Source organism: Artibeus jamaicensis, unplaced genomic scaffold, assembly GCF_021234435.1.
Source record: "Artibeus jamaicensis isolate MK-2021 breed Jamaican fruit bat unplaced genomic scaffold, CSHL_Jam_final contig_384, whole genome shotgun sequence".
NCBI lineage: Eukaryota > Metazoa > Chordata > Mammalia > Chiroptera > Phyllostomidae > Artibeus > Artibeus jamaicensis.
In genome coordinates this window covers 6,869,240-6,895,881 of record NW_026521810.1, presented here as the reverse complement: position 1 = coordinate 6,895,881, position 26,642 = coordinate 6,869,240, and the positions used below count along the sequence as shown (strand labels likewise).

Here is a 26,642-nt window from a genome sequence, read left to right as displayed (position 1 = left end):
TACTCCGACCCCACTCAGGCGATCCGGCTTATCCAGGCCTGTGTGGATGTCCTCTCTAGCAATGGGTGGCTAAGTCCTGCTCTGGCAGCCATGGAACTGGCCCAGATGGTCACCCAAGCCATGTGGTCCAAGGACTCATACCTGAAACAGCTGCCACACTTCACCTCAGAGCACATCAAACGTTGCACCGACAAGGTGAGCTGGGTCCAGACCTGGCTGAACCTGAGAGTTGAGTTTCCTGGACTTGGAGTGGTGTTGGGGGGAGAGGCACAGCGGGGGAGACTCCTGGTTCTGTCTGGTTCCTGTGAAGGTGTTACACTTTGAGGTGCTAGAGAGCCTTACGAATGTGGGCCATATTCTCTCTGAAGCCATGTCTTCAGGTGGCTGGCTGTGAAGGCTGGAAATCAGCAGCCACGTAGAGCCCGTTTCATTTGTGGTTGCTCCTCCCCTGACCTCTGAATATCCTCTGCAGGGAGTGGAGAGTGTTTTCGACATCATGGAGATGGAGGATGAAGAGCGAAATGCACTGCTTCAGCTGTCTGACAGCCAGATGGCAGACGTGGCCCGGTTCTGTAACCGCTACCCTAATATTGAGCTGTCTTACGAAGTGGTGGACAAGGACATCATTCGCAGGTGAGCCAGAGGGGGCCGGGTCCCCTGCGGTGGGGTCCTGTTGGTGTGCTGTGACTCCACCGCCCTGGCATTGATGTGCTGCCCTGCTTTTCTCCCCATCAGTGGCGGGCCTGTTGTGGTGCTGGTACAGCTGGAGCGGGAGGAGGAGGTCACGGGTCCTGTGATAGCACCTCTCTTCCCACAGGTGTGTATGTCGTGGAGGCTGGCTTTTCCAGGTGTCTGCTGGAGGCCTTTTATCCATTGGTAGAGTCTGAGTGCAAGGGTGCATTGTCACTAAGGTGGAGGTTTAGAGTAATAACTCAGTCATGAGTCATAGAGTGAAAAGTAATCTTGTGGCTATTGGTTTTTTTGTCTTAAACTTTTTAAAAAAATCTGCACCCAAGGACATTTTTCCATTAGTTTCAGAGAGAGAGGAAGGAAGAGAAAGAAACATCAATGTGAGAGAAAAGGTCAGTCATTTACTTAGCTCTCATATGTGCCCAGACCAGGCCTCATGTGGTGCCTGTACAGGGATTGAACCTGCAACCTAGGCATGATCCTTGACCAGGAATTGAACTGCAAACCTTTTGGTTACAGAGCGATGTGCTAACCAACTGACCCACACCGGCCAGGGCTGCCTTAAAACAGTTTAGGCCCTGGCTGGTGTGGCCAGTGGATTGAGCACTGACCTTTGAACCAAGAGGTCACTGGTTCGATTCCTGGTCAGGCCACATGCCTGGGTTGCGGGCTAGGTCCCCAGTTGGGGGCGAGTGAAAGACAGCGGTTCCATGTGTCTCTCACACATTGATGTTTCTCTTCCTCCTTTCCCCTCTAAAAGTCAATGAATAAAATCTTTAAAAAACCTTTTTTCTTTATAAAAAGTTTAGATGACTGGTCATTGTTAAAAATAGCAGTTGAATGTATTGTCAGTCTGTGACTATTAAAACACAAGTTACTTAAATGGCTTCAGGACAGTTGGACTTTTCTAGGTGTTTCTTCTCTGCCACTTACTGTGCTTCCAGTTGCTTGTTTTTTAACACCAGAAAGAAAAGCTGATTCCTTATTTGGGAGAGTAATCGAAGGTTGAAACCAGATACACTAAGTTTAATTTTACAATCTGGTTAAATACATTCTGAGAAATGCTTTGATTTGGAATTCTTGGACTTTCTCAGAGTGGAGTGGCCAGTAAAAGTTTCTTGATAGAGGCAAGGCCCACCTTGGATCCTGTCTGTGGGTAGGCTGGGCTCTACCTTTGTTTTAAATCTGGCAGAGTTGCCTTAAAAAGGTGTCTGAAGAACTCAGAGCTGTTGGGCCAAATAGTCTAGATTTCTAACAGTGGAATCTCAGAAACAGTGGCAAGTAGTGAATGGAGAAGGTACTTCGGGAAAAGAAGTAAGCCTGAACCAAAATACGAGTCTGCCTGCTACTTAAACACTGAATTCATTTGAGATGCTTTATAATAGTTTCAAAATCTTAGTTTTATTAAATTAAATTTCAGAAGGAAATTTTAAAAAGCTTCCTTTCTGGTTTGTTTTCCTGCTTTTGTAACCATTCTCATGGTCGCATATGAATGTCAAGTAGTGTCATGTGATGAAATTTTTGGTTTCTGGTCACTGCAGAAACGTGAAGAGGGCTGGTGGGTGGTGATTGGAGATGCCAAGTCCAACAGTCTCATCTCTATCAAGAGGCTTACCCTGCAGCAGAAGGCCAAGGTGAGTATCCAGTGGCCCAGCATTTGTTCTGAGACAGGGGCAGGGTGCTCTCCCTGTGTCCTACTCCCCTAATTCCTTCCTGTTTTCTGTAGGTGAAGCTCGACTTTGTGGCCCCGGCCACCGGCGCCCACAACTACACTCTGTACTTCATGAGTGATGCTTATATGGGATGTGACCAGGAATACAAATTCAGTGTGGATGTGAAAGAAGCTGAGACAGACAGTGACTCGGATTGAGTGCAGAGGCCTTGGCAAAGAGGAGCTGAACCTGAGTCAGGAACTTGGACAGTTCTGTGGGATCACAGCTGTGGGGACCAGGTCCGTGGGCAGGGAGAACTGCCAGTCAGTGCAGGTGCTGCCCCAGCCCACTTCCACCCCATTTCCCTCTTGCTGCTCTGCCATCCAGGCTTTGGATCCAGTGTGTGCAGGTGTCATGTAGCTGTTGAGCATAAACTGTACAGCATTTTTAGGTATGCTGTTGGTGGTTCTTTAAATAGAGCTAGACATTCTGAAATAAATTGGAGAAACCATTTGTCTTTGCAGTGATTGCAAATCAAGTTTCTTTTCTTTAACCTGAGGCTTTTGGTGAAAAAGATTTAACCACTGAATTTAGGATTAATACTTCTGGAGGACAAGGCTGTTCTTTGGGCTGTCACAGGCACCCATTCAGCAGGTATGAAGGAAGGGTTAGGTAGCTTCTTTTTAGTCAGTATACCTGGGCCCCCACCTCGTTACCCAGTATCACCACCACTGCAGGGACTGGGCTTCAGGGAGAGAGCACAGACTAGAAGTTCCTCAAGATCTATAGTTTGGCCCCCCACCATTCCAACAAGGAGGCGGCACAGGAGGGACTGAAGGGCTCCAGCTGGGCGTGGCCCACGTTTGGTACACTGATACTGTGATCTTGATCTGTAAAATTTCCTCTTCAAATTTTTGCCTCCTGTTCCATAGGAGTAACTACATAAAACTGAAAGATTCTCAAGGGTAACTTCCTTGGATCAGCTGTTTGCAAATGATTTGGTCTCAGGAACCCTTTACACTATAAAAATTAAGGGCCCCAAAGAACTTATTATCCACTGATACTTAATGTATTAAAATTAAAACTGCATTAAAAGTAATTTACATTGACTTTCTATAAAAACAATACAGGCAGAAAAGCGGCCTGTGATGTTTTTATAAATCTTGTTCCTGATTTAAAAGACTGATTCTTGTAGTTGCTTCTATAATTGTGTATGTTACTTAAGTTGAAGTAAAACTGACTATGCACATACAAACAGTTGGAAAGGAAGTTTTTAATAGCTTTGGAAACTGGCTACTTGATGCTAATAGTGACACTCTACAAATGATAGTTTCTCAAGTGCAATGTGGAATCTGAGACTTTATCAATGAGCTTCCTATACTGTTACATTAAGTCCACAGGTCTCTTATCTCTTGTCCATGAATGATTCTGTAACATCACACATTAATCATTTGGAAAATGCTGATTTACTGAATCATGCAGATCTTTCAAATGTCAACACATTTCATCATACAAATCACATTCGTTAGTATCACCACCAATCTCAGAAGAATCTAAGTACAGTGGTACCTTGGTACTCGTCATTAATTTGTTCCAGAACTCATGATGAATGCTGAAACTGATGAGTGCTGAACAATGAAGCATTTTCTCTTGGTGGGCATTGGCTGACTCATACAAGTTCTAGCAAGTGCTGAGTGCTGAAATGTATTTTCCTGGAAAATGTGAGCACTACAGAGTTGGATGAGTCTGGAGCTGATGCGTACTGAGGTGTCTATCGGAGTTTTCCAAAATTCTAAGTTTTGCTTGAATGCTTGATTGTTGGCAGTGCTGTTTAGTTACCCTTGGTGTGAAAGGCTCATTTCCCAGAAACCCTCTACCAAGTAGTCAGGTTTTAATCCTGTAATTTGCTACAAGTATAAATGGTACATACCTCATTCAGCCTGCAATTTAGCTACATAACCACTTTTCCTCAAGATGCACTTCACTGTGCTGTCTGCATGCTGCCATTGTCACAACATGGCGGTGTTCCCAAAGGTCAAGGTTTTATACAATTGATTTGTATTTGTTCTCAGACATTTCTAAGTGGAGTTGGCAGTACTTTTGCTGTAAGCGAGGCAGTGAAGACTACCACCACTAGCTGGTGCTGCTGCCATGGCTCCTGCCAACAGGGCAACAGCTCACCTCCCTGCCCCTTGGCCCTCAGGCACTCCGGACTCCCAGAGATCTAGAGCACATTTGAGAAACACTGCCTTTGTATTGCCCCCGCTATCTCCTCTATGGTCATTACTTCTGTAGTATAAAAATCAGTGAAGTCCTCACTGATTTGGGGAACAGTCCTCAAGGCAAAACCCCTATCTGGTGACACAAGGGAACTTTAGTGAGATGGCAGAAGTGACCGCCTATGGCAGTAATTCTCTACCTTTTTTCATTATCATTCTAAGGAGCTGTATCGGAAACCAAAATCCTACTTGCCCACACCATGAAAATTTAATACCACAGATGTACTGCGGTCCCTTGGATGACCACAAGCTATTATCTCTAAGGTTTCTTTTGTCCTCCACCCAAGTACCAATTTGCAGCCCCACTGAGAATGTATGGCCTGAGGCCAGTAACTCTACCTTTTAGGGTTCACACCCTTCCCCATTAATTTTTTTGGCATTCCCTGTAGGCACAGAAGATACACGAGGGTTTCTAAAGGAAAGCAGAGGTGTCTTCAAACTAGTCTACACTAAAAAAATATATCATCCTTCAATATTTATCAAATGTCTTAAATGCAAGGAATTAGAAATCAAGAAGGCAGGACCTATTTCAGAAAAGGACTCATCATGGAAATGTTTTAAATTGTGAATGTCATAATATAAACATGACTTGGGACTCAGGGATTATTTTTATAAGGCTTACAATTTCAAAAAGTTCTGAGATACAACCCTCCTACATATAGACATGGTGATTATAAGTATCACACTCACCCCACCCCCATAACTTTGACCTAAAGGGAAGCAAAATCTGTGGCATAACTACAAAGTACTGCTGTTCTGTAGTTGTTCACAAAGGGCCCCACGTTGAAGGAGGGAAACAGTGTGTGGTCCTGTGGCCCTGCACATCTACCCAGCTCTGACTGGGAGAGAGCCACGTTAAATGAAGGCCAGGCTGCTCCTTCAAGTCCTCTTGGGCTAGGAAAGTCTTATGATTCTGTCCTAAGTAGCGGTGGCTCAGAGGACTTCAGGCTGCTGATACTTCCAGAAGGCCACCTCCCCATCATCACTGCAAGAGGCCAGGAGTCCCTGCTGCTTGGGGTTCCAGGCCACGCAGTTGACATCCTGGGAATGGGCCTGAGGCAAGTGGGCTGTCAAGGAGAAGGTGGGCTGCTGCGGATCTGAGCCAGGGTCCTCCTCAAACACTCGGATGGCATCATCCCCACAAGCTGTAGCCAGGGCCCCGGTCAGCGAACACCTGAGAAGAACACATGCATTGGCACATATGCTGGTGGCTGCTCTCTCCCCAACCCAGCAAGTTAGTATTGAGATATCGATCCTAGAGTCCTTGGGCTGCCTTTCTTCCCAGGCTTCAGCTAACATCTCTTACTGAAGAACTTCTCTAATTAATATACAGCCACAGACATCACCCCATAAGCATTCCAGTGCTGCCATCTAGGTTTACCACCCAAATTAATTAACCTAAAAAACTACCTAAGATTCTGATTTACACTTTTGTCACTTAACATAAGCAATTCCCTTTGTCATGAAGTTTGTGTAAGCATTTTTTTAAAGTGATATATTGGGCCACTGAATTTTATGTCTATTTGTTATTCCCAAATGTTTGCTAATATATGTAAGGCTTAGAGGCACATTAACTTTTTTCATTATTTAGGATTATTTCCTAGGGAGAGATTCTTCGGGTCAGAACTGCCCGACTGGCTCTCTTATATGAATAGCCTTGGCTTTTATAGACTCCATAAGGGTAGAATCAGTTTTACCAAACCATAAAAATCCTGGCCATGAATCTGCTTTCATTAATGAGGACTGCTGAATGGTACAATGCTGTGTGATCTCCTGCAAAGGCCAGTGCTGCCCTCACTGTCTGGGAACTTAATGCAGGTGCAAACCTGGGTCTGAGTCTGTTGTGGACTCCTGTGAACCTGGACCAGCCAGCTCTAAGCCAGCACGGTGGACAGTCTGGCCTGTTCTGAAGAAATAAAGGTGCTGCTCTCTATTCCTGTGCACTCTCCAAGCGGGCACAGAGGTCTGACTTTTCTAAAATGTCCCCAAATTGTGGAGGGGTGAGTGGAGATGGGGAAAGGAGATGGAGGTCTTACCAAGCAATGTCGTAAATGGTCCTGGAGTGGAAGCCTGACAAAGTACAGACACATTTCCAGCTGGGATCAGAGCTGCTGCATGCCACCCCTGCACAAAAGATGAGTCCGAGACACATCTGTGTCCCGGGCACCGCAGAGGACTAAATGCCGCACTGTAGAGGAGATCCTAATTCGCCCTCCCTCACTCCAACCCTCCATCACCAGTCCCTATCTTCATTCTCCTGTCCCCATCTTCACCCATCTGTCTTACATACTGTGGCCAGACGCATTTTTACAGAATTCTGAGAAGGAAATGTCCTGTTCTTGAAAACAAACAACAAGAGAAAAACCCTTTTGCTGCAGACTATTTCTGACTAGGTAGCCTGCCTTCAAAGGCCACCCAACAGCCAGCCTGACTCACCTTATTTCTCCCCAGATCTTTTATATACCTATACTATGTTTCACCTAAAGGAATCACCACTTCTGGAGTAGACCTAGGCTTTCCCATCTTTAATGCCTTTGTTCATGCTGTTGTTTTCACCTGGAGTTCTCTTCTTGTGTTGAAATCCTACACACCCTGGCCTGCCCAGGTAGCTCAGTTGGTTGGAGCCTCATCCCTGCACCAAAAGGTGGGTTTGGTGTCTGTCTGGTCGGGGAGCACCTAAGAGGTAACTGATATATGTTTTACTCACATTAATGTTTCTCTCCCTCTCTCTACAAACAATAAAAACATCCTCAGGTGAGGATTAAAAAAAAAAATCCCCAAATCCTATACACCCTTTCAAGTTCCAATGAAAATGGCCTTTGTACATAGCCTTCCTTGATTCTTCTAGTACTCTGGCGCCCTCCCATGGCCCATCTCCCTTTCTACCCCACCCAGTTTGCTGTGCTTCATCGGTGTCTCAGCCCCTGAGCAGACTATCAACGTCTTGTAGAAAAGTCTTTCTTAGCTCTACACCTGTTCCCTCACCTTGCTCATTGCCTGGCAGATACTGGTGCCAGATGCGCACGGTACGGTCATCACTGCAAGACGCTAGACGCTGGCCGCTGGGGTCAAAGGCCAAGCTCCATACAGTGGATTCGTGGCCCTCAAGGGTGGCACAGCATACCCAGTCATCCTCTTCCTCCCGATAGAGCTTCACTGTGTCATCATAGCTTGCAGAAGCTAACAGCTGGGGACGTAAGAAAACGCAGCACTTATGGCCCGAGAATTGCCTGTGGTTCCAAAACCTCTCCCTGCCAGGACAGGACAGTCCCAGGAAGCTTTGTAACAGGGATTAATGTCTTTTGGCCACAGATAGCATTCCCTAGAAAAACTAGGCTAACGCTGAGGGGCAAAAGGGGGCCGGGGACAACACTCCATACCAGAATTCCTTCCCAGAGAGATAATCTGCCAGACTTTTACCTCCTGGCTTGGGTGCCAGACCACATGCTTGACATCCTGTGTATGGGAGTTGAGGACACTGACACATTCGTACTCATCTTCTTCATCAACTGTGGGAAGAAAACAGAAAAGAGCCCATGAGCTGACCCTGTCAGGGTCACATAGTCTGTCCAATGGCTCCCAATTGCACCTAGAGGGACCTGGACTTACCTTCCCAGACCCACACACTCTTATCTCGACTGCAGGTAGCAAGGAGGTTGCCAGATGGGGCCCAGGCCACTGACTTGACTTCATTTTCATGGCCTTCCAGGGTGGTCACACACTGTGAAAAAGGAAGAGGGACAAAAATCAACAGAGACTCCCGACAGCCCACTGACCCAGGTTGGCTCAAGTTCCCTTATCCGCCCTGGAGAGCAAATGGCCAACAATCCTGGTCCCGTCCAGCCTGGTTACCTCAAAGTCATCCTGATTCTTCTTCCAAATGCAAGTGGTAGCATCAAAGCTGGCAGAGGCCAAGTAATTGCCACAGGGAGACCAAGCCACCTTCCTCACAGTGCGCTGGTGGCCTTCAGAAAGGACAGATTTGCAGATCCAGTTGTCACCTAAAAGCAGAGGCCAGGCCAGGCATTGGGGCTGGGTGCACCGGAAGACACATAACACTATCAATGCCATCTGACAACTGGAGCTAGTACTGGAGCCAAGCTGGAGGCCAAGTCCAATAGGCATATTTAACAACATGCTTTTAGGAAGAAGTAATTGACCCTACTTCCTCTGGAGGCATCCTATGGGGAGTCACCCTCCTAATTTAAAAAAGTCAGTGGCTCCCAAATGCTCTCGGGATAAAATTTAAACTTCGCCATCGTCGCAAATTACTCTGTAGGTTACTCTCCACTGCTCTTCTCTCCTCGTTTTCCTGCCTCAGCAACTATCACAATTTCCTCTACAGTTCTAGGCTGTCTCCTGTGGTTTTTGCTTCTAGTTCTTGTCCGAAAAGTCTTCTTGGAGTGGCTCGAGTCCACGTCGAGGTGGCCTCTTCCCACTCTCCCTGGGCGCACCCCTAGCCCTGCACCCGCAGTGCAAGGCACCCGCACTGCAAGCACGTGGAACTCCCGGCAGCGGGGTCGCGCGCCCAGACCGGGCCTTACCCTCCATGCCCCAGATGCGGACTCTGCGGTCGCCCCCGCACGAAGCCAGCAGAGTTCCTGCGGGGTTCCAGGCCAAGAACCAGCAGCGCGAGTCTGGGTGCGCCGGAACACGGCCCAGCAGCACCAGCGAGTCCTTCATGGCGACGTGACGCAGGATGAGAAGAGGGGAAGAGCACAGGCGGATAATGCCAACGCGCAGATTCCCGCGACCTTCCTCGGCCTCCGGGGCCGCGAGTCGGCCACTTACACCTCAGGACCTTGGTGGACCTGGGAAGTGAAGTATCCTCTATACCGCCGCGTTCCCTCCTGGGAGTTGTAGTCGACCCCCGGCCCGGCGACAAGCGTAGTGGGACAACATGGAACTACTAGTACCGTGAGGCCCCACGAAGGGAGGCGGTGGTGCGTCAGCTTGTGGCGGTTGCCGAGACTGGGCGGGGAGCGGGAGGAGGCGGAGGCAGAGGAAGAGGAAGCGGAAGTGTGTCGGCCCGGGTTGGTCCGGGTGTTTGGGTTTTAGGGCCTGGGATCCCTCGACCTCGGGCTGCTGAGGAGCCTGTGACCGCCGGAACGGCGCCATCCCCGAGGCCTGCTGACTGGTGAGGAATAGCTATTGGTGTGGGAAGGGTCTTCTCCGGGCAGAGGTTGCGTCCCAGAGCGCCGTTCCTGGATCCTGGGACCCGGATCCCTGCGGCCCAGCCTAGTCCTCCTTCCCTTGACAGCCTTTGGCTGAGACTCCGGGTCCGGGTCTCTCTTCCACCAGTAACCCATGTCTCCGCCCCGTTCTTCCCATTTCCCAGGCAGTTCCTAGCTCTCTCCGGGTCGTCATTCTGCATCTCCACTCCAGGGACCCAGTCACCGTCCCCGCCCCCTGAATCTCTGCAGTCCTCTTGTCTCCTCCCCGCCCCTGGTCCCAACCTGCCCAGCCTCCGGTGTCGGCCCTGGCAGTCCTGCGCCTTCCTTACCTGCTTCCTCCTTGGAACAGGCAGACTCTGCGCTCCGCGGAGATCGGCGGCGAGCATCAGCGACTCCGGAGCGACGGCGGGCGGCCCCGGGCATGTACGCCCCGGGAGGCGCAGGGGTGCCCGGCGGGCGCCGGCGGAGGAGCCCGGGAGGCAGCGCTCTGCCCAAGCAGCCGGAGCGTAGCCTGGCCTCGGCCTTGCCCGGCGCCTTGTCCATCACAGCGCTGTGCACTGCCCTCGCCGAGCCTGCCTGGCTGCACATTCACGGTGGCACCTGTTCCCGCCAGGAGCTGGGAGTTTCCGATGTGCTGGGCTACGTGCAGTCGGACCTGCTGAAAGGTAAGACCACCGCTCGCCGGCCCTCTTCCGCCTGGGCAACCCGGGCTCCTCGGTGGGGGGTAGAATGTAGTGCGGCCTGGAGCTGTGGTAACTAGGGCAAGATTCGGTTGAAGGCAACAGCCCCATTGTTGCCTGGCGTTCGTGCCCACCAGCTGGCTCTTGGGGGTCCGGCTTCTCATTAATTAGATGTTATTCAACCACGCACCTACTCTTCATGCCACACTAATCTGGACTGCTGCTATTTTAGGATTCTGCCTGAGGAAGGGCGCTGTATACCGAGAGAAGATAAGGGTGCTGGGCATTGCAATTAGCTGTCTCCTTTTAAGGAACCTCTGGGATGTAGGGGGATTTCTTTAGGGCAGCTGATTGATGAGAAAACGGAACTTTTAATAAAGCTAGATTTTAAAATAGCTTTATTTCTACAGTAGTTGGATTTTCATTATAGAAAAGGGGAGTCTGTGGCATTTTAGTTAATTTGGATTCAGTTCCAGCCACAGTAAAAACAGTTGGAGTTTGGCTCTCGGAACCTTACATCTGTGCCCTACTAAGGTGAGGTTTCTATGCTCTTCGTGTTTTCCAGCCTGGTGGGCAGAGAAGAGGGGAAAGGAACTAGGGACTGGTCAACTTACTGGACACAGGGGAGGCCACGCAGGGCAGTGGGGGGGGCAGCGACTGCAGTCCCGGGGAGCCCCATAGTTGCTCCTGCCCACCCCTTTCTCCAGCAGTGAAGATACAGCCTATGTGGTGTGAGTTCAGGATTGTGCTACCTTGCTTTTACCTGAAAAATGGTCAGTGGACCCACCATAGCCCTTAGTACCAGCACAGTTCACCACCCCTATTGTCTTTTTAAAAAAAAGTTATTGAGGTGACTTTGGCTGGTAGGGTCATACAGGTTTCAAGTGTACATTTCTGTGATACATAATCTGTATATTGCACTGTGTGCCCACCACCTAAAGTCAAACCATCTTTCCCACCATATATTAGGCTTCCTCAAGCCCCCATCCCTTTCTGTCTGGTAACTGCCACATTGCTGTCTGTGTCCATGAGTTTGTTTACTGTCCCACATATCAGTGCAATCACATGGTTCTTACCTTTTTCTCACTGACTGATTTCACCCCCTGGTCCTTTGAACCATTTTGTATTTTCTCCCTGTGCCACTCTCTGGCTGTGATGTGTTTCAGGTGTTTGCTGCCCCTCAGAAAGCTTTAATGTTAGATGTCTTCATGTCGCCTCTTTAAGGATTCAGGCACTGGGGTTTGGTGAGAAGGTCAAGTTCTCCTCTGTGCCTTGGACCTTATACCACCTCTACAGGTCTAGGCTGAAAAGCTGTATCCTTGTGGCCTAATATATTTTTCTGAGAGTTCTCTGACTTTTGCAACTTCATTGAGTTTTTGAGGGATTAGGATTAGGATGATTTAGAGAACAGGATGGGGACTTCTGGTTTGTTCCCAGTCTGTTCCCTGATTCATTAAGACAGAAGGCTTTGTGACCTGCAGTTTTTTCTCTGGCGTGTAGGTGATCGCAGAAAGGCCATCAAGCTGGGGTTTGAGTCTGGATGGCTTTTCTCTTAGCACATTCCCCTTACTTGCCTTCTTTGAAGCACAGCTGCCACCATCACTTCATCTAGACCCCTTGGTATTTCAGTGTTTCAAGGGCTTGTTGCACCTACAAACCAGGAGAGAGTTCCCGATGTTTCTCCCATTCAGATCATTCCCAGGGAGGCTCATGAAATTCATCCTACTCGGGGAGAGGCAGTGTGGTCCCTGGTCCATATTTCCGAAGTCCGGGAAACCGCGTTTCAGAGAAGTGAAGTCACATCTCTCCAGGCCCACACACCTGGGGGTGGCATGGCTGCATCTGCCTCATCTACTGACCCAATAGAAACTGATGTTTTTTATCCTTAGTTTTACTTCACCTGTCATAGGAATGATCTCAGGGTTATTCTACTTTGGTGCGTATCCTTCTCAAAATCATGTAACAGAATAAATTCATGGTATAGGTTCTTCTTTGTTCACATGTATTTTGTGGAACTTTTTTCTACTTTAAATGCCCAGACTGATGATTGAACATGCAACCTTAGTGTATTGGGATGACGCTCCATCAACTGAGCTACCCAGTTAGGGCCCACATACATATTTTTATATATACATAAAGCATGTTGCCTTAACCTTTATGTTTGCTCATCTGTTTAGAGATCTTAACCCATGGACAGTTTTGACCTGTGGCCATCTGCTTGGGCATTGCAAGCTAGGAATACTTGGTGTCCATTCATAAGAGAGTTGACAGTGGCACCTCATGAGCTATCACAGAAGGTGGCAAGGAATCAGGAGGTCTTGATTGCTTCTCTGCTTTTGCTCTGTAGTGATTGAGTTTTGGGTACCCAGTGGGCTTTTAAACATGATCTCCTGTGTGATGATGCTGATCCTCGGGGCCTAACAGATGTCTTAGAATGACAGCTGTGTCTGGTGCCTACAGATGCTTCCAGAGGGAGAGCAGACCCTGTCAGGTCTCTGCAGGTGACCGGAAGCGTGCCGGGTCAGCAGGCTTCGCAGCGGTACCTTCCTGTTTCTCTGACCCCTGCCTGAGTGCCAGGCCTGGTGCTCAGTACACTTCCTGCCCTCTTTAGTTTCTCCTAAATGACACCTTCATTTGGTAGGTGCTGTCATGACCACTACTTCACAGTGGTCTTAGGCTCAGGGAGGTCAGGTGACTTGCTTAAGGCCACACAGCTGATTAATGTGGCGTGGCCTCTACTCTTACCCGCACACCTCAGTGATCTCCAGCATCTTTTCCTTTTATCAGAGCTGTGCAAGTCCTTCATCACCATCAGTGTTTAGCTCAGGTTGGTGATCTGGAGGCAAAGCCACTCACTCTCCTGCAGAGCCCTCTAGGCTTTAGCAAATGCAGACTGGCTCAAATAATTGTGTCCTGAATTCTCCCACTCCCGCGGGGTTCCTGCTTCTCACTCTGCTCTTCAACCTGGGCTCAGGTGCACAGATACACCCAGGCCTCCAGTAGCCCCAAATCGTGGGACCCCAGATAATCGTTTCTTCTGCACATTATTCCCTCTCGGCCTCTTAAGTGTGGCCAGTGAAGGGCAGCACTGACAGCAGCCTTGGGAAGCACCTTTGAGGAATGAGGAGGTCTGGGATTTGAGGTCAGGAGAATCATGATTCTCCTGAAGGAGACTCAACACTGAAGAATTCTGTCTTCTTAAGGGAGTAGATATTTGTGGTCCTCTCTGCCATACTGATGTCTGGCAGGAAAGGATGAGCTCAGTTCTAAGCATGTCCAGCATCCTGTCTGTCTTCTCTGTGCACTAAGCTCCTCTCTCTCATGACAGACCACCTGGGCTGTGGGGCAGGCCACTGGAAGTTCAAAGGCAACCAGAGGACCAGTCAGTATGCCTGAGGAGTGGTGACTGATGCAGCTGGTGCTCCCAAGTCTTGTGGGGCCTGTCCTTTGAGGCAGCTTGCCTAGGACCATTGGTATCTGTGGTGATGGGCCAGCCAGGCACTAGGGGACCCTGTTGGACTTGAATATCAGAAGCCTGGCTAGAAGCTGAAGTCACAGTAGGGAGAGGCTATGCGGGTGGGGAGGATGAGTGCTGAGAAGTCCTGGGTGGTGGGGAAGTGCCTCTAACTCACAAGGACTCAAGTGAGGGGAAGAGAAGGGGGATGGGACAGAAAAAGGAACCTGGCCAGGAGCCGCTTTAATCTTCCTGCCTGCAGCCTGTTTGGGTTGGGAAGGGGTGAGAGCAGTGGGCAGGTAGACAGGAAGAGCCAGGCCTTCAAAACAAATCCAGCCCCATGACTCACTAATGACCTTGGGCAAAGTCAGTGTCTTGGGATCTTACTACACAGCGGCTTCCTTTTTTCCTGTTGACTGGAGGGGACAGCCAAGCAGTAGTTAGGAAAATAAACAGCACAACTGGAAGGTAGGATGTGTGCTCTCTCTTATCACAGTGTAGTGGACTGCACCACTGGTTCAAATTAATTAATTCACTAATTGTTAAAAGTATATTTTATTATGCTACTACAGTTGTCCCATTTTTTTCCCCTTTATCCCATTCCACCCTGTACCCACCTTTCCTCCAGCATCCTCCTCCCCTGCCCTTAGTTCAGGTCCTTGGGTTGTACATATATGTTCTTGGGCTTCTCTAGTTCCTATACTATTCTTAACCTCCCTCTGTCTATTTTGCACCTACCAATTATGCTTCTTATTCCCTGTGCCTTTTCCCACATTCCCCCCCTCTCCCTCCTCACTGATAACCCTCCATGTGATCTCATTTCTGTGATTCTGTTCCTGTTCTAGTTGTGTGCTTGGTTGGTTTTTGTTTTTTAGGTTTAGTTCTTGATAGTTGTGAATTTGTTGTCATTTTACTGTTCATAGTTTTGATCTTCTTTTTCTTAGATAAGTCCCTTTAACATTTCATAAAATAAGGGCTTGGTGATGATGAACTCCTTTAACTTGACCTTACCCGGGAAGCACTTTATCTGCCCTTCCAGTCTAAATGATAGCTTTGCTGCATAGTGTAATTCATGGCTTTGAATACTTGTTTTTTTAAATATATTTTATTGATTATGCCATTACAGTTGTTCTATTTCCCCCTTCATTCCCCTCCACCCTGCTGCACCCCCTCCCCCAACATTCCCCCCCTTTAGTTTATGCCCACCTGTCTCAAGTTCTTTAGATTCTGTATTTCCCCTACAATTCTTACCCTCCCCCTATTTTCTATCTACTGTCTGTGCTACTTATTTTCTGTACCTTCTCCCCACTTCTCCTCCTCCCACTCCCCTGTTGCTAACCCTCCCTGTGATCTTCATTTCTGTGGTTCTGCTCCTGATCTAGCTGTCCTCTTAATTTGCTTTTATTTTAGGTGTGGTTGTTAATAAGTGTGAGTTTGCTGTCCTTTCACTGTTCATCTTTTTTATCTTCTTTTTCTTAGGTAAGTCCCTTTAACATTTCATATAATAAAGGCTTGGTGATGATGAACTCCTTGAATTTGATCTTATCTGAGAAGCACTTTATCTGTCCTTCCATTCTAAATGAAAGCTTTGCTGGATAGAGCAATGTTGGTTGTAGGTCTTTGGTTTTCATGACCTGGAATACTTCTTTCCAGCCCCTTCTTGCCTGTAAGGTCTCTTTTGAGAAATCAGCTGACAGTCTGATGGAAACTCCTTTGTTGGTGACTGTCCCCTTATCTCTTGCTGCTTCTAGAATTTTCTCCTTCATTTTAATCTTGGCTAATGTAATTATGATGTGCCTGGATGTGTTCCTCCTTGGGTCCAACTTCTTTGGGACTCTCTGAGCTTCCTGGATTTCCTGGAAGTCTATTGCCTTTGCCAGGTTGGGGAAGTTCTCCTTTATTATTTGTTCAAATAAGTTTTCCACTGGTGGCTGTTCCTTTCCCCCTTCTGGTACCCCCATAATTCAGATGTTGGAATGTTTAAAGATGTCCTGGAGGTTCCTAAGCCTCTCCTCATTTTTTTGAATTCTTGTTTCTTCATCCTTTTCTGTTTGGTCATTTTTTTTCTCTTTCTGGTCCACTCTGTTGATTTGAGTCCCAGTTTCCTTTCCATTACTATTGGTTTCCTGTGCATTTCCCTTCATTTTAATGAGTTTAGCCTTCATATGTTCATCTAATTTGTGACTGTAATCAACCAGTTCTGTGAGCATCCTGATCACCAGTGTTTTGAACTGTGTGTCTGATAGGTTGGCAATTTCTTGTTCGCTTAGATTTATCAGCTCTGGGGCCCTGAGTTGTTCTTGAGCCATGTTTCGATCTGTTCGTGCCTGTTACGTACGAGGAGGTGTTCACCAGGGCGGGGCCGCTGGTTTGTGACACTGTATGTGGGGGCGGGTCAGAGAGAAGCCACCCATGTCGCTGGTTTGTGATGCTGTAAGTGGGGGCGGGGTCAGAGAGGGACAATGGCGGTCCCCTCTGCCACTTTCCGCCACTGGGGCCTGCACAGTCTGTATCACCACTCGCTCCTTCACCGGTTTATCTGCGCTTGAATGTGTGACCGTGGTCAGCCCTCAGTGGGTCTGCCCACTGCTACTCCACACCTGGGATCCGCCCACGACTGCCGGTGTGCCTGGGTTGCACACCTGGGTCGGTCTGGTGGATCTTTCCTGCCTGACCCCGCTCTGCTGCTGGCTCTGCCCCTCTTACCGGTTTGGCTGAAGGGTTCATTGTTGTCAGACTTCTGTATAGTTCAATTTTCTGTGGTTTGGCTGCGTTTTTGTTGCTAAAACTTTGTTGTAAACTTGGTTGTGTGAGAAGGTGCAGTGCTTCCACCTACGCCTCCATCTTGGTGGAAGTTCTGAATACTTCTTACCTTAGGTTGTTTTTTTTTTTTTTTTTTTGAGAAATCAGTTGATAGTCTTATAGGAACTCCTTTATAGCTAAGTCTCCTTTCCTCTTCCTGCTTTTAAGATTCTCTCCTTATGCTTAATCTTGGGTAATTTAATTATGATGTGTCTTGGCATGTGCTTCCTTGGGTCCAACTTATATGGGGCTCTCTGAGCTTCCTGGACTTGCATGTCTATTTCCTTTGCCAGATTGGGGAAATTTTCCTTCATTATGTTTTCAAATACATTTTCAATTTATTGGTTTTCCTCTTCTCCTTCTGGCACCCCTATGATTTGGATGTTGGAATATTTAAAGTTGCCCAGATGTTCCTAAGCTTCTCCTCATTTTTTTGAATTCTTGTTTCTTTATTCTGTTCTAATCAAACATTTATTGCTTCCTTTTGTTCCAAATCATTGATTTGAGTCCATTTCCTTCCCTTCACTGTTTGTTCCCTATGTATTTTTCTTTATTTCACTTTGCATAGCCTTCACTTCTTCCTTTATTTTGTGGCCATACTCAACCATTTCTGGGAGCATTCTCATTCCCAGTGTTTTGAACTCTGCGTCTGATAGGTTGGCTATCTCTGTCGTTTAGTTGCATTTTTTTCTGGAGCTTTGGTCTGTTCTTCATTCGGGCCATTTTTTAAAATCTTGGCATACCTGTTACGTAGTTAGGGGCCAAGCCTTAGGTATTCACCAGTGTGGGGCAACCCACTAAACTGCGTTGTGATGCTGTGTATGGGAGAAGGGCCATAATAGAACAGTGCAGCTTTCTCGTCTCTTGCCCTGTTTTCAGTTTTCAGTCACTTCCCCTGCTACCCACTATCAGATTGTGCACTTTCAGGTGCTGATTCCTGGGTGGGCGGGCTTGTGTATGTTCGAGGACCCTGTGCACCCTTCCAGCAGACTCTCCTGTGAGACAGGCAGTTTCTCTTGCCACTGCAACCCCACAGGTTTTAACAGCCAGAGGTTCTGAGGCTTTATGTTGCCCAGTGCAGGAACCCTGGGTTGCATGGTCTGTCCCGCTTCCCAGTTGTTCCTCTTGGCTTATCCGCACCTGAATGTGGGACCGCCCCGTCCTTCAGCTACTGCCTCACCAGCCTGCTGCACTAGCCACTGCCTTGCCCAGCATCTTCTCTGCCCTGGCTACCCATCTCCACCTCTCCTACTGGTCTGTATGAATGTTTTTTCTTTAACTCCTTGGTTGTCAGACTTCCATAGAGTTCAATTTTCTGGCAGTTCTCATTGATTTTTGTTTTTAAATTGTTTGTAAGCCTTCTTTTGGTTGTGCCAGGAAGCGAAGCTTATCTGCCTACTCCTCCATCTTGGCCAGAAGTCCCTTTATGGTTTGAATTTAAAAGGAGGACCTTGTCCCACGTGCCTTTTCTCCCCACAAGTGAAATAATACCTGCACAACACTGAAGGATTCTTTCTTCTCGAGGGAGCAGATATTTGTGGTCCTCTGATGTCTGGCAGGAAAGGATGAGCTCAGTTCTAAGCATGTCTGTCCGGGATCCTCTGTCTGTGTTCTCTGTGCACTAAGCTTCTCTGTCTCATGACAGACCACCTGGGCTGTGAGGCAGGCTCCCAGGGTATCTATTAGCATCACTCTAGGGAAGTTCACACTTGGCTTCCCCATTAAGCCCAAGGGTTTATTCACAGTTTTGGAGTGGGGTAAGACAGTCACATTGAGACCAAACCGGTTTGGACCTGGCCAGCGTGGCTGAGTTCATTGGAGCGTCATCACAGTAACAGAAAGCTTGTGGTTTCAGTTCCCAGTCGGGACACACACATGTCCAGGTTGCAGGTTCGATCTCCGGTCCCTGCACATAGGGTTCCCTGTCTGGGAGACAACCAATCCATGCTTCTCTCTCACATTGATATCTTTCCCTTCCTTCTTCCCTCCCTCCCTCTCTATAAAGAAATGAAAAAAATTTGTCCCTCAGGTGGGGATTAAAAAAAAAACACCCTTATTTGAATTTGGGTCAGAAGCCCCTTTGTGTACCCCATCACCTTCTGATGGGGCACATCCTTACCCTGGCTTTTAGGGGTTCTTTCTGTGGCTCACACTGGCTGTGAACAGGAAGGACACGCCAGGACTGACACTGCTGCAGCCAGTGAGGAGGGACCGGGGCAGTTAACAATGCTGAGCCTTCATGTGACAGATGAGAGAGCAGAGACCAAGGGCAGTCCAGTGCAGTTAAGTGCCATCTGGTCTGTGGTAACACGGTCTGCGGACGGTCTAGGATTTGGTGCCAAGTCCAGCGCCTTTGTGGTTTTCCTACTGCTTCCCAGAGCCAGACTCTGGTGGCTATGGAAGTTTAGATCGCACCAACCAGTTTTCGCTCAATAATTCCCAGTATGAACACTTTTCATTCCTTAACGGCCCAAACCAATTTTGCCTGGAAGGGATTTTGTGCTTCCAGCTATTCCCCTCTTGCACTTAGCACCTTTGCAGGTGGCTCTGAGAGCATTTATACTAACTTTTGTCCCAAATGTTTTAGAACTTGATGGATTATCCCCATCGGGGAAAGATAAAACGTCCGGGACTTGGTGATTCTGAGCATCACAGTGCAAGGGAGCCTGCCCTGGTTTGGAGTCCAGCTTTAGTTTGGAGACTAGCTCTGTAATATGAGACCTGAAAGAAGTCACTTAATTTCCTCTCTCATCTGAGCTGTGCAAAGTGATAACTGACCCATGTGGCTCAGTTGGTTGGGTGTCATTCTGCAAGCCGGAAGGCCACAGCCTGGTCAGGGCATATGCCTGGATTGTGGGTTGTGTGTCCCCAGTCAAGGCATGTATGAGAGTCAACCAGTCGATGTTTCTCTCTCACATTGATGTTTCTCTCTTTTTCTCCCTCCCTTCCCATCTCTCTAAAAAAGTAAATAAATAAAATCTTAAAGGTAACGTTTGACTAGTCAGTGTGCACAGGCTGTTCCTGGAGGAGACAATAGAAACTGCCAACAATATTTGTCTCTTGGGAAGGGCAGTTCGACACTGGAAGAGAGGGATGTCTCCTCTGGAGCTTTTTATCATGTGCTATTCTTCCTTATTATTAAAATAAGTGTATTATGAAACACAAGGAACATGGGGGAGTATTCGAGGGGGGACCCCCCAAAAACTGGAATTATGTTCTGGAGGATGGGCCCCTTGTAGTACAGGCTTTCCCCAGTAAGTGAGTGTTCTGGGAACCCATCTGTGTCAGTGTACCAGCTGGCGTTGTTGTGAGAGGCTGTGTTGGGCTTCATTGAAATTATTTTGAAGACTTTCAGTGTGTTTGCCCATTTCATGATGGGTGATTTATGAGCGCACCTGCCCACACTGTGCTGAGTGTTCAGCAGTCTTTGACCCAGAACTGTATTATCCTTGTGCCCCACACTCCCTATTCACCCAATCTCACCCTGAGTGACTTTCTTTTTTTCTGTTTCCCTGGGTGAAGAGTCCCCAAAGGGAAATGTTTTGCTGATTTGGAAGAGGTGAAACAAAAATGGTAAAAGCACTAAAAGGCATTAAAGTTGACGAGTTCTGAAACTGTATTGAGCAGGGAAAAGAAGTGTGAGTAGGTGTTTTGCATCAAATGTACTTTAGTACTTTGAAGGTGACTGGAATATAAATAATGTAAGAATAAATACATGCTTTTTAATTTTTATTTTATTTTTATTTATTTATTTTTTTGGAGGTCATACCTGCCTTTTTTTTTTTAAGATTTTATTTATTTATCTTTAGAGGGGAAGGGAAGGAGAGAAGGAGAGAAATATCAATGTATGGTTGCCCCTCGTGTGTCCCCTGCTGGGAGCTGGCCTGCAACCCAGGCATGTGCCCTGACTGGGAATTGAACTGCGATCGTGTGGTTCGCAGGCCCGTGCTCAATCCACTGAGCCACACCAGCCAGGGCTAGATATACATTTTTAAGGACAATAATAAAATGAACCTCCTGTACTTAGTATGCAGTCTAAGAAAGTATCTTTGAAGTCACTCAGTATTACCTTTTTTCAGTTAAGACTGGTGGTTAAGTTAAAACTTAGTGGATTTTTATGAGAACCACAATTAAAGCTCTACTCCAAGTGCCTAGCCACATTAAGTAATCTGAACACAGCCTGCTGCAGAGTGTGCTGTAGTCCCTTGCACCCTGCTACTCACACTTTCATCCTGCCCCATCTCTGCCTCATGCCATGTGGACTGAGAAGAACTACCTCGGGGAGCTTTAAACAATATTCAGAGTGAAGCTAGGAGACAGTCGCTGTCTACAGGAGCTTCTCCTTTACCGAAGCCTCTGCATGCCCACAGCATGATCTCTAAGCTAACTAAGAGCTGAACGAAGTGGAGGCTGGGCCTGGTTCTGGCAGCCCTATCACACAGGCAAGCCTTCTGGGAGTAAGCAAACACCAGACTGGGTGGTTGGGCCCAAAACAGATGGTCAGCTGACCAGAGTGACAGGTAGCTCTGAGGGCAGCCTGGTGGATGACCTACAGCCATACCATGGGGGCATGAGTCTGGCGTGGGCTCAGCCACTGTCTGCCTAGCAAAGTGTAGGCCTGAGGCAGGCATGTGTGCTGTCACAAAGGCCCAGGGTCTCCTGGTATCTGCTTTGGGTCTGGGGTCTGTCCAAGACCCCATGATGCCAGTGTCTCTTCGTTTGAGTCTGCTTTGTTGGCTTCATGTCTCCTACCCAGGTTCTTGGACTTTATTTCTCAGTTCCTCTTCTTCTAGGCCCAGGATTTGTGTTTCTGGGAGTGTAAGTCTTAGGCTACCTGCATGTGAATTACCTGGGCTGCTTGTTAAAATCCAGATTCCTAGGCCTTGCTCTAGACAGAGAGCTCAGAATTCCTGAGGCCTGGGAACGTGCTTTCAGCCAGAACCCTGGTGACTGTGATGGGCACGGGAGAGTGATGACCGCCATCTCCCAGCCTCAGCCAGTGGACAGGACTCGGGAAAGGAGCCTGTAAGCTAAGTCCTGCCAGCCCTTTTCAGATTTTTCTAAATCATTTGACGGCCCATGACCTAAATGAAAGAGAAGAGCTTGCCGGTGGCTGGAATAGAGGAGGGAGAGGAGGTTAAAGCACATTTCCTACTTTTTATTGAAGCTTTAAATGGCTTCTTTTTAGATTAGCCTTTATTCTGTCCGTGTGTTTCTGGGAGCTATGGCAGTTTGCATAGATATCAAAGGGGTCTGACAGTGTTGTCTAGACAACATTGAAAAGAATTAAGAATGGTGTTGTGGTCCTAGAAGGAAGTCCGGCTTGCTCTACACGTCTGGTGTGCAGTAGTCGTCCTGGGCTCTCCCTTCACCGTGACCCCAGGGACTCTGAATGCGGGGCCTCCTTTTTCAGCATCATCTTCCTTGGTTTACTCCCTCTTTTGGTTGAGTGTGCACCCCTAATGGCTTTGCCCTCGTATTTGGTTCTGTCAGTTTCTGAGCCTTTCAGGCTTTTGTGGTGTAAATCTAGTCATGTTTTAGCTTTCCCACTTTGAGCTGATATTTCAGCTTACCCAGTCTTCTAAGTCAGTTCTAAGTCCCTTTACTTTCCAGGTTCCAGAATTGGGTTTTGCCCCTCTCCCCTTTGTGTGGGTTTATGCCTTTAAAATTTTTTGTTTTGTTTTGTTTTGTTTTATTTTGTTTTGTTTTGTTTTGTTTTGTTTTAGGTAGGGTTCAGGGAGTGAACAAAAATAAATGTTAAGTTCCAGGCTACCATCTTTCCTAACTTATTTAATACTTTCTTGTAAGGGTACATTTTTCCAAATTACTAACCAAAAGGGGATGAATGAGTGGCTGGATAGAGAACTGACATTGATTAACCTCGGGCCTTGCCTCTCTGGCTGTCTCAGCTCTGTAGTTAGTAGGCAGTTCCTGCAGCTGGGAGCATGCTTTAGCACAATGGGCTGATGTGTTGGATTGTCAGGGACTTTAAAAATGGTTAGAAGACCGTGGCAAGTACAACGAAATGGAGGTGTGCACTTAGACTGGCTTTGTTGGAAGGGAGGAAAGTGAGTGCATGGGAGCAGTGATCAGGGTTCCTGTCTGCTAATTCAGGTGCCGTTCAGCCTCCTCTGTGGGCCAGCTGGGACCGGAGTTATGACTGTCCTCTCCAGGACTCCCCTGGGTCTCCACGACTGACTGAGAGGGACAGACTACCAGGTTGGGACTTCTGCTCCAGGGTGCTCCTTGGGATCCTGAAAATTTGGTTCTCCCCCTACAGACTTTTGCATGAATCTCCAGACAGTACTGCTCCTGCGGGTCATTGCCGCCTTCTGCTTCCTGGGCATCCTGTGCAGTCTGTCTGCGTTCCTTCTGGACGTCTTTGGGCCCAAGCATCCAGCCCTGAAAATTACCCGTCGCTATGCTTTTGCCCACATCCTCACAGGTAAGCCCAAAGGGGTCTGACAGTGTTGTCTAGACAACATTAAAAAGAAGTATTCCAAAACATTCCAAAAGGAAGCACTGCTCCCAGTGGGGGAGGAACTGCCACAGGGTGGGGGCAACTATCTGGAATTGCAGGTGGGAGTGGCGGGTTCTCTGAGCAGATACCAGCCCAGATGCTTATTTCCACTCTAGCCTTTCCTAGAGCACTAGGGTGTGATGGCAGCTTGCTTTCATCATTTGCCTATATACCCGGCTCAGCTGTTGGGAGGGAATAGTGTTAGAATTCCCGAAGAAATCTCATAGCTCTCCATGGGCTTAAAGTTCAGCCAGGCTCCCAGGACCTGGAATGAGCAAGGAAGGGAGCAGAGTGTCTCACTGTGTCTCCCTGGAGAGTATGGTCTCATCAGATTCTTTCCTCCCCCTTTGTTTTCCCACAGACTAGCCTCTGCCATGGCCAGGCTGGGTGCTGATTTGATTGGTGGTGGTGCCAACTCAGCTCCCAGACTGCATGACCTTGTCTGCTCCTTTCAAGCACCCACTGATTTCTAGCAGCCCTCATATTCCAATTCCAGATTCTTAAGACTGAGAGACTCTGGCTAGCCCAGAGGGGGTCAGGCATCTGTCCCCAGCCTGAGCCTAAGAACCCCATGACCATGGAGAGCTCCCCCTTCCAGTATCCCAGGGCTGGCAGGTTCTCTGACAGATGTGGGTTTGGGTATAGAGGATGCAGTTGGGTAGAGAGGTTCGGGGTTCGGGTAGAGGGCTGCAGCTGGTTCCTCAAGCACCCCAGTTGCAGTGTGCCTGCTAACCCCTTTCTGCACTCTCCTTCCGTCCCCCAGTCCTGCAGTGTGCTACTGTCATTGGCTTTTCCTACTGGGCTTCCGAACTCATCCTGGCCCTGCAGCAGCAACATAAGAAGTACCATGGTTCCCAAGTGTATGTCACCTTTGCTGTTAGTTTCTACCTGGTGGCAGGAGCTGGCGGAGCTTCAATCCTGGCCACGGCAGCCAACCTCTTGCGCCACTACCCCACGGAGGAGGAGGAGCAGGCCCTGGAGCTGCTCTCTGAGATGGAGGAGACCGAGCCCTACCCCTCGGAATATGAGGTCATCAACCAATTCCAGCCACCCCCAGCCTACACGCCCTAATGCCAGCCCAGGCTTTCTTCCTCCTCCTCCTCCACAGCTCCTCCCACACCCAGAGGAGCGCCTTCCCCCAGAAGGCGTCGCTGGTAGGATCCTGACCCTCTTCACCAAACCCTCCCCAGGAGAGACTCTTCCTTTTGGGTTGTTCACGTATCCCTGCTCTTGAAACCTGGGGTTCACAGATTTTATATCATGCACTTTCCCCCTCTTGCCACCTTCCTGTGTCCCTGAGGTCACTAGTCATTACCAACCAGGGACCCTCATAACAGGTTTTCTCCATGGGCCATATCTTTCAGACCAGAACTTTCCTTGGGAAGCTGCTGACAGTGTCAGCAGGGCCCAAAGGAAAGGGGACTGTGCCCTGAGGGCTTCCATCCGGATGGTCGCGTTTGCCCACAGCTGCAGCTGTGAGCTGACCCTGCCCCGTTCCTTCCCAGAGTGCTCAGTGCCAGGCCTTCCACTCTGCGGCTCTCTCTGCACTTTAGTCTTTGGACTTCCCATCCCCTGGTTCTGGTTTGACAGGGCGAAAGAATTGCTGTTGGGAAGCAGAACCAATTTTCTCTCCGCTTCGCCCTGGCTTGGGTGGCAGGAGCCCAGGCCAGGAGAGAGCACAGGGTGTGGGCCTGAGGCCGCCTGGTGCCCAGAAAGGATCAGAGTGAAGGGGTCTGAATTTCCAGCCCCTTCACCTTTTAAAATTGAGTGGTTTTAAAAGGAAGAAACAAACAAAACCAAACAATAGCAACAATAATCTGTTTTTAAACTAGTGAAAAGACGTCTGTCATTTTTCTGATATTTATCCCATTCTTTTGGGCTCTGTAGTGTTTTGGGCCATAGCTCCTTCCAGCCCATAGTAGTTCCTCCCTGAACCTCTCCCAGCAGAATGCAGCCCTCTTCCCTTGTCCCCTCCCTCCCAGTGGCCTTCCTACGGAACCCAGAACCCCATCAGCAGAGGGGCTGAGGACTATGGCCTGGCTGGCTGGCCAGCGTGGTGCTCCTCAGGACTGTGGCACTGAGATCTAACCTGGCCTCCGTGCAGGGGCAGGGCCACGGCAGGTCAGGAAAACCACCACTCTCCACAGAGGAGCCACAGCCAGTGGGCCCCGTTGTGTGAGGTCAGACTGGCAACCTGGTTGTGTCCTTCAGGCTTGGTGCCTCCCCTAAACTGTGACTTGGGGCAACAGCTTGCTGCATGCCCTCTCCCCTTCTTGAATGTACTCTGGCCTTGCAGTGTGCTACTTACTGGCTCTTTCTTGCCCAGCCGTCACTCTGCTTTTCTGTTTGCCACACATGGCCTTGGGTCAGGCTGAATTTTCTGCTCTGAGATTGGCATAAAAGTCGGAGAAACTTGAGAGACCTTCAGTGTGGATCCAGATGGCCAAGCTTTGGAATCAGTGTCTGGTGCTGAGCTGAAAAGCAGATGGATCCCAATCTTCTGCTACAGACGACAGAGCAAGACTGGAGAATGGACACTGCTGTTGAACTGGGGCTAAGAAGGATCCGTCCCATGTCTCGTCGTCGACTGCCTCGGGTGTCTGGACATATGCCTGTGTGGGCAGTGAAGGCCGTGTCTACACATGAGTGAGTGGCTGCCTGGAATTCACTGTGATGCCAAAGTGTGTCCCATGTGACTCTCACACTTCTAGACTCTTCTGTTAGGCAAGAGAGACTTCGGTGTGATACCTGCACACAAAGCCAAGAACCACATTTTCTTGTCTCTCTGTCAAGTCCTCATTTGTCTTTGGCAGATATCTGGGGTGTGTCCAGCTCTCACTGACTCTGGGTGTCTGCAGGGCAGATCAGGAGACCAGGCACCAAACACGCAAGCCAAAGGGACCAGTCTCATGAGGCCCCAGACACGACTCTGTGGACCGTTCCATGTGATTCAAAACCCATTTTTTTTATTAGCCTTCCATGCCTCTGACCTTTCTCTTCCCCCTACTATTCTGACACTCATATAAATTCTCCAGTTGTGTTGTTTTTCTTTTTCGGAAAAAAAATAAAAAAGCAAAAACGAAACAAATGAACAGAAACCACAAGTAAGAATATAAACGCAATGACTCCCTGTCATTTTTGTGTGACAGTTTCCCTGAGTTGCTTTGTTCCCTTCCTCTGAGAGAAGCAGGAGAAACTCATGAAGTGTGTAATTAGAAAAGTCAGAGGGACTGCAGGTGCCTGCGCCGTGCAAGGCACTTCCACCCAGATGTGCCTCTAACCTGACACCATGCACAGCCAGGCCCCCATGGGGAGCCCAGGTGGCTGCAGACCCTCCTGTCAGAGTCCCTGGTGACCTGCAGAAGAGAACTCTTGTTTTGCGTGGAGAGAA

The 26,642-nt window shown here is 48.5% G+C and overlaps 3 protein-coding genes across 5 annotated transcripts in view; 2 read left to right on the top strand and 1 right to left on the bottom strand.

Moving 5' to 3' along the window:
- Nucleotides 1-2,865, top strand: part of SNRNP200 (small nuclear ribonucleoprotein U5 subunit 200) — a 30,222-nt gene extending 27,357 nt beyond the window's left edge. The window contains exons 41-45 of the mRNA XM_037166309.2: nt 19-195; nt 473-633; nt 736-817; nt 2,232-2,324; nt 2,417-2,865. Coding sequence (XP_037022204.1) covers nt 19-195; nt 473-633; nt 736-817; nt 2,232-2,324; nt 2,417-2,560 — 657 coding nt within the window. The 3' untranslated portion in view covers nt 2,561-2,865. The remainder of the gene's footprint in view (nt 1-18; nt 196-472; nt 634-735; nt 818-2,231; nt 2,325-2,416) is intronic.
- A 730-nt stretch (nt 2,866-3,595) lies between these two features.
- CIAO1 (cytosolic iron-sulfur assembly component 1) lies at nt 3,596-9,474 on the bottom strand. Of its 2 annotated transcripts, none has more exons than XM_037166312.2 (7): nt 9,166-9,474; nt 8,474-8,622; nt 8,231-8,342; nt 8,042-8,130; nt 7,607-7,808; nt 6,658-6,691; nt 3,596-5,795 (listed from the first exon to the last, which is right to left on the bottom strand). In XM_037166312.2, the coding sequence occupies exons 1-7, from the start codon at nt 9,302-9,304 to the stop codon at nt 5,555-5,557; spliced, it is 966 nt and encodes a 321-aa protein (XP_037022207.1). In that variant the 5' UTR covers nt 9,305-9,474; the 3' UTR covers nt 3,596-5,554. The 2 variants fall into 2 exon arrangements, with proteins under 2 accessions (XP_037022207.1, XP_037022206.2); XM_037166311.2 differs by having other exon boundaries at nt 6,658-6,745; nt 9,166-9,468.
- A 140-nt stretch (nt 9,475-9,614) lies between these two features.
- On the top strand, nt 9,615-26,368 carry TMEM127 (transmembrane protein 127). 2 transcript variants are annotated; one of them, XM_037166314.2, is made up of 4 exons: nt 9,615-9,758; nt 10,149-10,460; nt 23,012-23,176; nt 24,015-26,368. In XM_037166314.2, the coding sequence occupies exons 2-4, from the start codon at nt 10,217-10,219 to the stop codon at nt 24,320-24,322; spliced, it is 717 nt and encodes a 238-aa protein (XP_037022209.1). In that variant the 5' UTR covers nt 9,615-9,758; nt 10,149-10,216; the 3' UTR covers nt 24,323-26,368. The 2 variants fall into 2 exon arrangements, with proteins under 2 accessions (XP_037022209.1, XP_037022208.1); XM_037166313.2 differs by having other exon boundaries at nt 10,145-10,460.
- The last annotated feature ends 274 nt before the right edge of the window (nt 26,369-26,642 follow it).